This window comes from Amia ocellicauda, chromosome 1, assembly GCF_036373705.1.
Source record: "Amia ocellicauda isolate fAmiCal2 chromosome 1, fAmiCal2.hap1, whole genome shotgun sequence".
In the NCBI taxonomy this organism is placed as follows: Eukaryota; Metazoa; Chordata; class Actinopteri; order Amiiformes; family Amiidae; genus Amia; species Amia ocellicauda.
This window is the reverse complement of record NC_089850.1, coordinates 16,130,917-16,144,335: the sequence shown is the minus strand read 5'-3', so window position 1 is coordinate 16,144,335 and position 13,419 is coordinate 16,130,917. Positions and strand designations below refer to the sequence as shown.

At 37.1% G+C, this 13,419-nt stretch overlaps 1 protein-coding gene across 1 annotated transcript; it reads left to right on the top strand.

Moving 5' to 3' along the window:
- Positions 1 to 2,067: 2,067 nt before the first annotated feature.
- On the top strand, positions 2,068 to 13,015 carry lyplal1 (lysophospholipase like 1). The gene is made up of 5 exons (XM_066696201.1): positions 2,068 to 2,203; positions 4,229 to 4,328; positions 5,888 to 6,057; positions 8,919 to 9,034; positions 12,561 to 13,015. Exons 1-5 carry the CDS (start codon positions 2,119 to 2,121, stop codon positions 12,786 to 12,788), a joined length of 699 nt encoding a protein of 232 aa, XP_066552298.1. The 5' UTR covers positions 2,068 to 2,118; the 3' UTR covers positions 12,789 to 13,015.
- The last annotated feature ends 404 nt before the right edge of the window (positions 13,016 to 13,419 follow it).

The window sequence follows — 13,419 nt, the reverse complement described above, 5'->3', positions numbered from 1 at the left end:
TACATCTTAAATCCATCGAAAAGGCTTTTACTGGTCATTCTTGTGTCCCAGCATGCCTTCTTCCTAGGCATCCAATTCAGATTACATGTTAGGAAAGGGGTTGTAATGCCAAAGACAGGGATAGCCGATCAATGCATAAACCATCAATTATCAGTAAATCAGTGAAAGTGTGCTGATTTCTTAAAGCAGAGAGGTTTTATTTATTGTGATTGCCATTAGTACTCTGGGCACAGGACTGGGGTGCAGAGTTGTAGAGATGTAAAGTAAAAGATAAGGTACGGTAAAAGGTAAGGTAAAAGTATATATTCATCCTAATGTTCTTCCTTATTGGTTGAACAGTGAAAATGAAACTTCCTAAAATAATCTGATGTGTGCACCAGAGGGATTAGGAGAGAATGAATACCTATGACAAATGTCTGCTGGTATGTTAAGCACATCTTTAAGTAACAACAGTCCCCAACTGGTCATAACATGAAGGAAGCGTTGCAAAATGCAATTGCAAATATTTTTTTATCGCAGGCATGTTTACAGTTCATGGAAGTCAGATAAACGTTCAGCAAAAATGCAAGCAAAACAAGAGTATTCAGTAATAATAACACGAGAGTGAAACCAAGTGAAGTCCATGGCCTGGCATTTTAGTCATTAGTAATATTGTAGATTTGTCGTTAAGGGTTTTACAGCAGTTCTAACATCTTGAAAGTTCAAATTATAATTAGTCAAAAAAGGTTAAACACGATGGTAGCATCTACATTGATTTATTGGTGAATTTCATTGAAAAATAAAACATCTCCAATGTATAACAGCAGTCCAGTGTTTCCTCCTTTAAGTAAGAGTGATGGACAACTGGGGAGGTTGTGTGACTTGCCTGAAAATATGATAGAGAGTGTTTGCAATTAAAACATCTGGATTTCTCTGAAGAGAACACATTTTCCACTAAGACCTCCATGTTTCTTCAGGAAGGAAGAGAAAAAGCCTGCAAAAGCAACTGCTGTTTTTCACTTTGCAAACCAAGAATCCTCACTGCCCATCTATCACACGAATTGGAGGATTTGGTGCAGACAGAAGAGCCAGCAACTAAAACCTGCAGGCAACTGAAAAGCCACAAGGATTGTTTGAAAATCAAGCCTAGTTCTCCTCAGCTGGCTTTCAACCTCTCTGCCTTAGTGACACACAGTCAACAGTGCCCCACCCTCTGGGAACTCCCAGTGAAAGCTGGCAATGCCAGGCAAGACTGGACACCAGTCTGCTCCATTTCTGCATCTGTGGCCATCGACAACAAGGTCTGCACAGCACACCTCTGATGTTATAAAAAAGCAACGATTTGTGTAGTCAAATTAAAATGTGCCAGGAGTTAACTAATAAGAGAACTTGTTTATAAAAGATAAGAGCCTTATGTGATTAAACTGATTTGTAAATCCAGACATTCCTTTAAATCAGTCAACACATGATAACACCCCCTGAAACACGGAGCTGGATGCGTGCCTATCAGACAAAGCTTTCCAAAAAAACATAGTGCATTCCTTCCAAGTTCAATGGACACTAAAGTGTATGGTACATTAAATTAAAAAAAAATATATACAAAAGTGTCCCTGTCACTAGAAAACAATGGCTTGACATATAAATTGTAATAGGCTACACATATTGGTAGTTACTACTGTTTTCATGCTGTGATAATATAAGGTATGGTATAACAGATTTTAAAATGTATGTATATCTATCTATCGATCTACAATCATCCATTGTCAATTACCTCTCCATCTAGTACAAATATGTGATCAGCCGCTGTTAATGTGGCTGTGCTATGCTTTATAACATTATTAATTTATTTTGTAATAGTGAACACCTACACTATTTTCAATTAATCTATAATTATTCCATCTTCTTGATAACCCATCCTTTTTTTAGGTCACTTTTTAAGTGGTACACACGTCAATAGTAATCCCATTTTCCTATCGTTTCCTAAGGAGGAAATCAGGAGACAGGGCAGAACACACAGCGGTGCTGAACTACACTGCTCTTCCATCCTAGCCCTACTGTGACCGTGGAGCACACCGCGCATGCTCCGTGTCCGCCCGACACACGTGTACATGCGCGCAGCTCTTCCGGGTCGGACTGGCGATGGCCGCTGCTCACAGTCTGCACAGATGTGTAGTCTCGCAAAGTGGGAAACAGACGGCGTCAGTTTTCTTCCTGCACGGCTCAGGTCCTTACTTCTCGATATGCTGATTTTTAAAGTGATTAACCAAAGCCGCAGCGATTGCAGCTGTGCGCGCAGTCGCAGGGTTTTGTATGTTACTGCTCCGTACTTGATTTGAATCTGCTTCACACAGTGCAGCACAAGTCACAAATAAGAGATTGCATTTATTATATATGATATAGGATTAATAAAGCAATTGTTTTTGTTTAGTTGCAACGTGGCAGCCTACCCAAGCGTTACTATTAGTACCATTCTTTTAATAAATGTATGCACTCCGAAAAATGCCACTGAAACATTGCAGTGTGAATGCTAGTGAAGGGCTGAAAACTGCTCTTCCTACCCTAAAATGGGGTAGTACTAATAATTAAACTACTTAAAGAAACCTCAGATTTTTAGGTCAGCGTTCGCATACTATTTTGAGCATCCCATCTCTATATTTATACAATTGTGCTAATAAGTGCAAATTGGTCGTTTTATTTTTCGGCTTTTAATTATAATATGCTGTTTTTTCGTATCAGAAGTAGGTAATTGAGCACTGTAGGATTTGTGCACAATTTACTATTAATACCTTCAAACAGCAAATGCAGACATTAGTTGATTAGCAATATTAATGTTAATGTGCATCATATTGTGTGTGAGAACTACCTAAATAGAGTAAAATGATGTATATATATATATATATATATATATATATATATGTATTATATATACTATATATATATATGTAGATATATAGATCCAATCTCTTGAGGTAATACAGATATAACAATTCATTATCCTAACACCTATGCTATTTGGCATTTTTATTCTGAACTGTGAAGCTGCATTGCTGAGCCAAATGGAAAGACCTGACACTATAAACAATTGCATTTATTGCATGAACATCTGCATGCATGCAACATACATCTGTTACATCAGTAGATTACATGGCCCACTTTAGACCTGAACTCCAAATGTAGCCAACATCAAAACTATACAAATTGAGTTAAGTGAATAGAAAATGAACCCCTGACCTTTGTGAAAGCCTTACTGATGACCCTACCCTCTGTAAACAGCCATAACCGTTAAACTATTCCTACCTTCACATGTATCCCTCACACATACTACGCTTGAGAAATTTCTAATTTAGTATTTTTTATTTTTAAATTGTGAAATTACAAATCTTAATTTCATACAGATATGGCAGTGTAGTTGCCTAATGCTTAAATACTGCTCAGAATCTTTATTCTGAACTGTAATACTGTATTGCAGTATCAAGGAGAAGTCTTACCTTATACACCTTTGTATTATATCGGTATATTGCCATAGTGTAATCCCTAACAGCAGCTGGAACTCCAACACTAGCAAACACTACAATTTCAAGCTAGGATCATGCAAATATATATCTGATTGAGCTGTAGAAAAGCAATTCTCACTTTAATGACAGCCTGTGTTAACTGGGGACTGTAACCCTAACCATAACCATAACCCAGACCACAGTGTAACCCTAATTTTAACACTTAATTTAAATGCAAAGTGAAGCTAAATTACACAAAATAATGCACTGTAAAAAAACCGACATTTAACTCTTAGACTATTCCTACCTTCATGTTTGTCCCTGATTTAATGAGTTTGGTCAGTTTTTCTAATTTCAATTTTTGTTTTTTCCTTTTTTTGTGGGGTGAGGGTTGGGGAATGTTTCTTAATTGTTGTTCTGGCAGTTTCAGTTCAACTGGTTATAATTGTGATTGGTGTACAGAAGGGATTATTTAATTTTTCTATACTACAGTATGTACAGCACAGAAATAAATGTAGGGTCACAGAATCTAGTTAAGTTGGATAAATCTGCATTTGTTTTGCAGTGCTTTCATTTTAATTCCATCAATATTTTAAAATAGTTTTTGGATTCATCCTTCCAATACTGAAGTTCAGTTAAAACGCAGTGGCAGTTCTAAATGTATTTTGCCTGCACTGCCCAAACTTTACTTGCATATACAACTTATATTACAGTTACAGTTTCATGACCTGCTTCTCTTGTGTTGGGTTATTCAGGTGATACTGGGCCAGGCCTTCGAGAATGGGTCAGAGATGTGCTGAAACAAGACCTTGATTTCCCTCACATCAGGGTCATTTATCCTACGGCACCATTAAGGTAAGTGACCTTATGGCAAAGAGGTCTGAAGAAGAGGAAATGCTGATATAACTTAACAGAATTCGAATAAGGTTCATATTAAATGTTTTCAAATATTTATTCAAGACCAGTAGTTTGAATTAAGTTTATTGCATTTTGCACTTTTTCGAAATGAGAAAATAAGCTGTATGTTACAATATATCTTAATTGACATATGTACTGCTGTTAGTAGTTGAATGTGTGTATGTATATAGTATATAATTTTCTTATTCTATTAACAGAAGAGGAAAACTTGTAAATTGAGAACTTCTCTTGTGGCTTATTTATTTGGCTATTATATCATTTGCAATTTGCCTCATTCAAATGTAGAATTCAATTGTCCAAAGTAATCAATCAGGTAAAGGTCAGATTAGGTATTTTTGACAGACACAGTACCTCATACCTTTCTTTTTTTTTTTTTTGGTTCAGCTTTTCGAGAAAAGGAAGAAGACAAATCTTTTATACACCACTTACAACATCTCATTTGAACCCTACCAGATAATAAAAGGATTTATGATGCATCTAAAATTACTTACACAGATGTGCTTTTTTTTCATTTTTTTTTGGTTGAATTAGTTCTATAGGGATTTTGGGTTCACATTCACATGAAAATAGAGGGATCGGTTTAAATTGTTAACAGAGCGTGCATGTGGGTGTATGCTCAAATGCTTTAGCGGGAATGAATTGGGATCCACAAATCTGGGGGACATCTTACAGTTATTAAAATATATGACTTGCCAAGCCAGTCATTTTGAGTGGAGTTTTGAATAAGAGATCTTTAATTTTGTTAAATGTCTTGCTGTATGACGTATCTTAGTTTAAACACTGTGAACCAAAAAAATGGCTGTGTGAATGATTACAAAACAGTGACAGTAATGGTGGAAGATGAGCGAAAAACATTTTGAAAGCAAAGTAACTTTCTAATTTAATTTAAATCAATTAAATGTTTTTACTTTTCTTTCTGTGAACATCAGGTACAGCATTTGATTCAGTTTATGGACACTTTTAAATATGTACGTGCTGCACAGATACGAAAATCATTTAAACAGAGTTTTTCTTTGTCCTCGTGTGGCGTTTAGAGTCAGGGTTATATATAGGGTTACGTTGATTATTATGTTGATATGTTTGTATGCTGTTATATATATTTAATGGAGTCGTTTGAGTTAATCTGGGTAATTACTGCCGAGGTTATTTGCGTAGCAGCTGGGTAAATAGGAATCCAATTCCTGACTTGCCACCCTCTTCTCGTCAGAATCAATGGCGGTGTTCACACATGCCATTTTTTTCCTCTCTTTACACCAGCTGTGTACTGTTAGCAATTTGGGCCATTGCTTTAGGATTTTATTTTAATTTTGCTCTGTCCAGAATTGAGACACACCATTTATACACACAAACTATTACATTATTAAATTTTGAATTGTATTGTTTAGTGGAATGTATCTCCACTGCAATACTATTAATATAGCCACTAAAAGGAAATAATGTTCTTGTCTCTTTTAAACTGATCTGTTTTTTTTTGTGAATGTCTGTTTCTGCTGCAGGCCCTACACACCGATGAGAGGAGCTCCATCAAACGTGTGGTTCGACAGGCACAAAATATCCAAGGATTGTCCTGAGCACCTGGAATCCATTGAGTCTATGTGCCGCTCACTCAGTGGTCTGATTGAAGAAGAGGTCAAGGCTGGCATTCCCAAGGAAAGGATGATTATAGGTAACAAAAATCATCGTGGTAAATCTTACGTCCTACATGTATTGTTTCACGTCTGAGAAATAGCTAATGATCAAGTACATACTAATACTACTAATAATAATAAACTATTTAAAATTCCAGCTACAGAAAATGTTTATTACTGTTTATTACCTCCAAACTAATATACTATAGCCGCCATAAACACTTTCAAATGTTTTATTTTGACTTGTAGTTTACATCATAGCATCAACAGTAAACATATTAATAAGTACTGTAAATATCATAGCCAGCAGCTATATACCAACAAATATTGTAAGTATTTTAATATTTACTTTGTTGTATACAGTATACATAAACATATTTTGTTTTAAATACTGCCATATTAAAGGGATAACTCAAATATATTTTAGCTGATGCTTTATCTGACTCCAGTAAGAAGCATGAAATCTCTAGCTTTCTTGTCTGTAAGTCGATCTGCTCTTTGGCGACTTGTTTTACATCTGAAGAAGAGCCCCAGTGGAAAGTCAGCAAGAGGCCGAGCATTTTTACCCAAATGAGTGAATGATCTTAACGTCGTTTCGAGATTTTCCATAAGCCACTCGATCCATTCTTAAAACCCCGCTCTGTGTGGGAGTGTGAGACAGCACTGCGGGACTTGCTATTCTTGTGCTGGAGCAGCTGTCATATGGCATTTACTTCTCCAATGGGCCTCCATGCTCTCCAAACAAAAACCAGCACAACATAGTTAGTATTAATAATCAGGGGGCGCCCTTTGAGGTTGGCTTTCATGTACTTTGTACAACTTAGGGGGGAACAGAGTGTTTTCTTCCCAGTGAAGCCATGCTGCTCATAAAGCCAATTGTGCAGAAAGAGCCTGCTGACTCCTTCTGAAATCATACTCCTACTGGTCCCGGTCATTTCTTTGTTTTTCTTTTTTGCAAACTGTGCATATGCTATTTGAATTTCAGGGGCAAATGGAATATTTCAATGCCGAACTTGTCCCGCACACAACAGAGAACTTAAGTGGCAATTGTCCATGTGAATCGTTTTTTCGTTTTTTGTCTCAGGCAGACGTATATCTCGAGAAATAAGCCAAATACTATTTTAATGCAGCTGCCAATATTTAATCCTCTTTTCTTTTTACTTCTAAATGTATAAATATATAAATGTATTTTCATAACATCCATGAGGGGAAAGAAATAGATAACATTTTCCAGTGTTTTCCTGTTGTCGCAGTTTTGACATGACTGTTGTTTCCACTCCGATGGGATATTCTTTGTGGATGTTTCATCTCAGACTGACAGCTGCCATTGTAATTAAGTGCTGCAGTGAAGAAATAGGCTTTTTGAAACTATTATGAAAGACGATTTAGGGAACAAGGCACGCCCGACAGATCAGTGATTCATCTTGTGCACGATTACTAGCAATCAGTGAATCTTTTGCAAGGAATGCTTGCATACATTACCGAAGAAAGACTAAATATCAGAACACGTCTCAGTTGCCTCACACCCAGTGACATGGATTTTTAAATGTTTAAGATATAAATACAAAACCTTCAATTAGTATTAGAAGTTTAAGTAATTGTAGAATTTGTTTTGTTGTGGCCTGTTTGTGCATGTGTGTATTGGAATATAACAGGTACAGACAATTCAATAAAATCTGATTGTCAAGTTTTGGGTAAGGGTTAAAATGCATTTTTCAAAAGAGAGTAAAAAAATAATTTTAGGTATTTCCTAAGATTGGATTAGCTGGGGACAAAAAAACACTGAACTCTCCTCCAGCGAACTGATACATAAAACACATGTTCTTGCTAGACACTATTGAAATATTATCTTCTTAAATCATAACATTTTGTCATTAACTATAAATACTCCTTCAAGTCACTGCGAGCATTACAGATATTCTGTAGTATTCACCTAGAGACCATTCTCGGACTGACTGACAAGTTGCAGATTTTTCCATGGAAAAAGAAATGCTTTAAAACCCAGGCTTTTGTGTTATTGTTTTTTTGCTCTTTAGAAGTGGTGAACCACATGAAAGCCCCATTAGCTAATATTCCCTTGCGCTCCAGGTGACTGTAGTATCAAAGACAGCTCATGTGAGTAATGGATGGCTAACGTGCCAGCATGTAACTACAAGGGAAAGTGGGGGGGTCAGAATCCGTATGTTTAATCATGACAAAAAAATCGTCTAATGAGTTTTATGGTACAGCGTGGAGGTGGTTTATGTGAAGTAATTTTACCCTTAATGGTGGAAATACCCATTGATTTGAAGGCAGACAAAATAAAGTGAACTTGCACACTCTTCCATTTTTCAAATGTTACTCAACCCACATCTGGAAAATCATTTGTAGGCCCTTCTTCAAGGAAGATGGCAAGAATGATAGCATAGTAATTGTACTAGGATTCTTTTCTATTTTAAGCTTTTCTTTTCTCTGGGAGGATTTGTTCTTGAATTTTAGACCGCAAATATTTGTGAACATTTTTTTTTTGATCTGACTATCAGGAAGATGACAATTTATGAGCTTCTGAATGTGTGTGTGTGTACGTATATTGATTCATCTGTCTGTATTACATATAAAAATATATAGTTGTGGTGATCGAAAGTATTCAGACCATTTACAGTTTTCATTATGGCAGTTAAAGATGAGGCAAAGTCTATATCTAGTTAAAATGACTTGAAAAACCTGTAAACTCCAGAATACAGACTTAATTCCATTAACAAATTAATACATTATCCATAATGTTTTACAGAAAACAGTGTGTGTGTGAGGTGGGGGGGTCGGGGCAGTATGCAGATTGAAAGGTTTTGCTATTAATGGGGAACTTACATGTGAAAAGCAATGTCCTTCCTTGTAGTTTTTTCTGTCTTTCCATTTGCAGGAGGGTTTTCAATGGGAGGGGCCATGGCTTTGCATTTAGCCTGTCGATACCACGCAGACATAGCTGGCATCTTTGCTTTATCCAGCTTCCTCAACAAGGACTCTGTTGTTTACCAGGTAACTGAAACCATTAAACTAACAGCAGCGCTTTAAAATGGAGAGTTATTAAGGACAGCTCTGAAGTTAAGAAAGCCTTTGCTTGTGCCATCGGTCTGTGGGTTTCTTATGTGCCGTCTGACCATGTAGGACCCAATTCCACAGCCATGCGGGGCTTCGGACCAATAATACACAGCCAGTTTTTGCTCTTGCTGTTATTTTCTTTGGAAACGTCAAAAGATGGGGTTAACAATTAACAAGTACATGTCACAGCAGGAGGTAATACATCCTTGTTGTATATTGAGAACTAAATATATTATTTGTTTTTTAAATGACATTAGTTGCCTGAAAGAGTGTGTTTGTCTAAAAAGAAAAAAAAACTTTCCAGTCCACACAACATCATTTGTTGACCACATGAAAAACCTGTTTGTATAAAATTTGCCATTAAATACAGAGAAAGGCTTTACTCATTCATGACAGCGCACAAATGTAATCGAATCCAAGCATTGAAAAAGACATATTTCAAAGACATGCCTCCAAAACGTGCAGTTTGAAATTATAGAGATGTTCTGAAAAGAAAATTAGGATCACACAATCATAGCAGGAAGGTAACACAGTGCATGTTTTATTCTTGATCCCCAACTAATATATCCTGTATTTAAAATGTAATCTCAATTTGCAAAGCAGCATGAGAATCTCTTTCCACTCATTTTCATTCAAATCGCACGTTTACTGTTCCTAATGTGAATCAAATACTGCAGGTGCTGAGTATTATTCCTATACATCCTGTGCTGCTTTGGCATTTTGTGTAAAGTGATATAATAATTGCAATTTGTGCTTGAGCTACTGCAGTCTCTCAGAGTCAAAGACTAAATTCATGACCCCTAAGACTGAGTGTAACATGTATATCAGGAAATAGAAACACAATGAGATCAAATTAGTGACAGCTGCATTGTTGACAATGGGAATTAAAAATATCGTGAACATTAAGTGTTCAAGATATCAAGCTATCTCTGTGTAGAATTTCAGGTGAAAAAGATAATCTTTATTGGAATTATTCCCCTTCTTGAAATTCCTAATAGTACAATACATTCCACAATCAAATAAACTGGCCTTGAATAACCCCTTTGAGCTGCTGCGAATAGAGACCTAGATGGCATATGTGTTCACCCGTTCAGGCAGTAGATGGGAATACATGCCCAGGAATTCTGTGTGTATAATTTTAACACACTGTCTGAAACAAACTTTTCAGTGACAGTCCAGATTCAAAGAAAAACAGAGTGCGTGGTTACCCTAAACCAACAAGAACACCTGCCATTCTCAGCCATATTCGGAGAACAAATAAGCTATGGTAATCAACCAAGAAAACATAACACGCCACAAAGCCAAGAAACAGCAGTAGCCAAATCCCTCTATTTTCGAGCTCGCTGGCAGTATTGATATTGTACTTGTGAGTGTGCACAAGCATTATATATAAGTCAGAACATGTCAGCACATAAACACATCTACTGGCCAGAGCCCAACAAGGCGCGAGAAATCCAGTCATTTTGTTCCCTTGGAAAAACAGAAAACTGACAGTTTAGAAAAACGACCCTTACACAAATAAAACGGACCGTTAAGGTAAGCAGAAACTAAATTATAGGGGTGTGCTGATTCATCTGTTTGAGAAGGGACCCATGTTTAGTTTTTCCCCTGAGCATTTGATTTATTATATAGTACACCCCTGTATTGCTGATCCCTGAGAAACTGAGAAGATGTACTTAACATGGCTTTATTTATGTACTTTCAGAAGTACTTAGCTGCTGTTCTGGGTCTTTTATGAGATGAGATATCTGTATTTATATTCTGTGTTCCTACTTTTTATATATATGTCCCACACAGCTGTAGATAATAGTTAAATAGGAAAGTTTAACTTGTTTCAACTGCTGTAGTCTGTGAGGATCCCGAGAGACAGCAGGTTTATCAATGAGATCTCCCACCCCCACCCACACACACAGCCCCCCATAATGCTATAGCTGGGACTGTCTGAGCTGTGGTCTCCCAGTGTGAAAAGAAGCAGATGGTTTGGCAGCACACGTTTAACAGGACACGCATGTTCGCAACACACATCCCCTCTGTGAGCCCATGTGATTCACTATTGCCAGTTAAAATGATAACATTGAAAAACAGCTAATCCAATTTTACAAAAAGCAGATCATATAATTGGAGGCTATTGACAACTGAGCCCTGAAAGGTCCTGTAAATTCACCATATTGAATATCCTTGACCTGGTTATAAAACAGCTGTGCATAGATAGATAAGTCATGTCTTTGATATATTTTTAAACTTTTTCATTTTTTTAATGATTTTTAATTGGAATAAACTGGAAATTTGTTTTTTATACCCCCCTGTATTTATGCCCCTCCCCATCCTCATTCTGAAATGGTGGGGTGGGGGAATACTTGGTCTGAGTAGGAATACAAAATCTCAGAAAATATAGACAATTATGACATATTCTGGAACCAGACAGTCTACTGATCAAAACAACACCATTCACGTTTTGGTAGAAGCAACACAGACCCATAGAGAACTCAAAATGTCAAGATGGAAAACTCTGCTTAAAGTGTACAGTAATACACAACGATTTTACATAATTGAATCTGAACTTACTGCGACCCTCACCAGGAAAAGCGGTGTAGAAAATGGATGGATCTGAACTTCTCTGTCATTAATATATACTGGATTAATCGTTAGGTTGTTCTGAACAAAACAAGCTTATTTGCAAAGAAATCTGATCGAAACAGAGTGATCCGTGACCATCTGAATGAGACTCCCCCCCCGAAGCAGATTTTACACACCGGGCTCTGAATGGCGGCGGCGACACAGAAGCTGTAAATCTTATGTGTTTGAGAATGAAACGCGCTGGTAGCCAAGAGAATAAGCTTTCAAACGATGTGCGCATTGTAGGAATACAATGTCACTTCTATGCACAGGAGCTGCGCGTAACACTGCCAGATAATGCTTAAGAGGGTCTTGTAACAGTATATAACTCTGAAATATACATTATGTTTCAGTTTTTGGTAACCTAAACTTTTTTTAACCTCTTGCAGTTTACTGCTTACCTTTGTACCATTTCAGGTTAATCACTGGACTTGAACTGCTTACATTTCAATAGAAACTGGAAAAATTGGGGTGTTCTAAAACTTTTGACTGGTAGTGTATATTAATTTTTTTATTGCATCTCAAAGACACCCAAACAAATCATTACAAAATATTAAGTTCACTACATGTCATATATTATTTCCAGTGTTGGATATATGGTAGAGTTTATATGCTATACAGGGGAACGAGGTGTATCATTAGTGAGTCGAGTTTTTACCGAAATATCACACTGTGAGCCCATGTTTAATTGAGTTAGTTAGTATGACCAGCATAAACACATGGGAAGAGTGTAGTGGATCCAAATACTGAAATCCTGTCATGGCTGATGTATCTGTGTACATCTCTGGTGTTTCGTCTTTTGCTCTTTGCTGAAAGACTCGGAAACTGACAGCTTCTATCTCGACAGGTCCTTAAGAAGAATCAGTCGCCGGTTCCAGAGCTGTTCCAGTGCCACGGAAAGCCCGATCAACTGGTGCTTTACCAGTGGGGTGAGGAGACTAACGGTCTGCTGAAGGCCTCAGGGATGAAGACGTCATTTCAAGCATTTCCAAACCTGCAACATGAGCTTAGCAGACCTGAACTTGAGCAGTTAAAGTCCTGGATACTAAATAAACTGCCACCGGGTAATGAGTAGGTTTTTATAAATGATCTCTGCTCTGATAATGGTATTTCTAAACAGGGAACAGTCACACATTTGAAACCACAAAAGACCAAATATATCATCTGATTCCTGGGCCATTGTGATTTGTCCTTTTTGTTTGTTTTTCTTTGACATTGCCAATAGGTTTATATACATTAGGAGTGGAATTTACACACTGCATACCTCCTTTTCTAAATGAAGCAAATAAACAGATTCCTGAACAGAGGTCTGAAACGTTCCTTTCTGTGTACATGAGAACGGGGCAGAGAGTTACTGGTATCAATTAATCTGTATTCGCAATTGAGCAAGCCTTATGTATAGGGCCCTGAAGAGCCTAGAAGGATTAATGTATACATAATACTTTTAATACATACAGTAGTTAGTAGTTCACTGGCCCTATCTTATCTTCCTTGTGATCTGGAGGCAAATAACAGTGGTATTTACAATCCCCACAGTGCATTCAACAGTTGAGCCGTAGATGGGTGTGGATGGCTTTTGAATGTACAATTAATAACCACAATACAACACATCTAATGCCCCCCAACATTCGTTAAATAGTTTTAGAAAATAGCAGCTACGTCACCGTGCACAAAATAAGATTAGGATCTGACTTAGTCATGCACTA

What these genes read in the sequence shown, in the direction of transcription:
- lyplal1 (XM_066696201.1), top strand. Translation starts at nt 2,119, where the DNA reads ATGGCCGCTGCTCACAGTCTGCACAGATGTGTAGTCTCGCAAAGTGGG. An exon ending in TATCCTACGGCACCATTAAG is followed by an intron (nt 4,329 to 5,887) that starts GTAAGTGACCTT and finishes TTTCTGCTGCAG; the next exon opens with GCCCTACACACCGATGAGAG. An exon ending in CAAGGAAAGGATGATTATAG is followed by an intron (nt 6,058 to 8,918) that starts GTAACAAAAATC and finishes TTCCATTTGCAG; the next exon opens with GAGGGTTTTCAATGGGAGGG.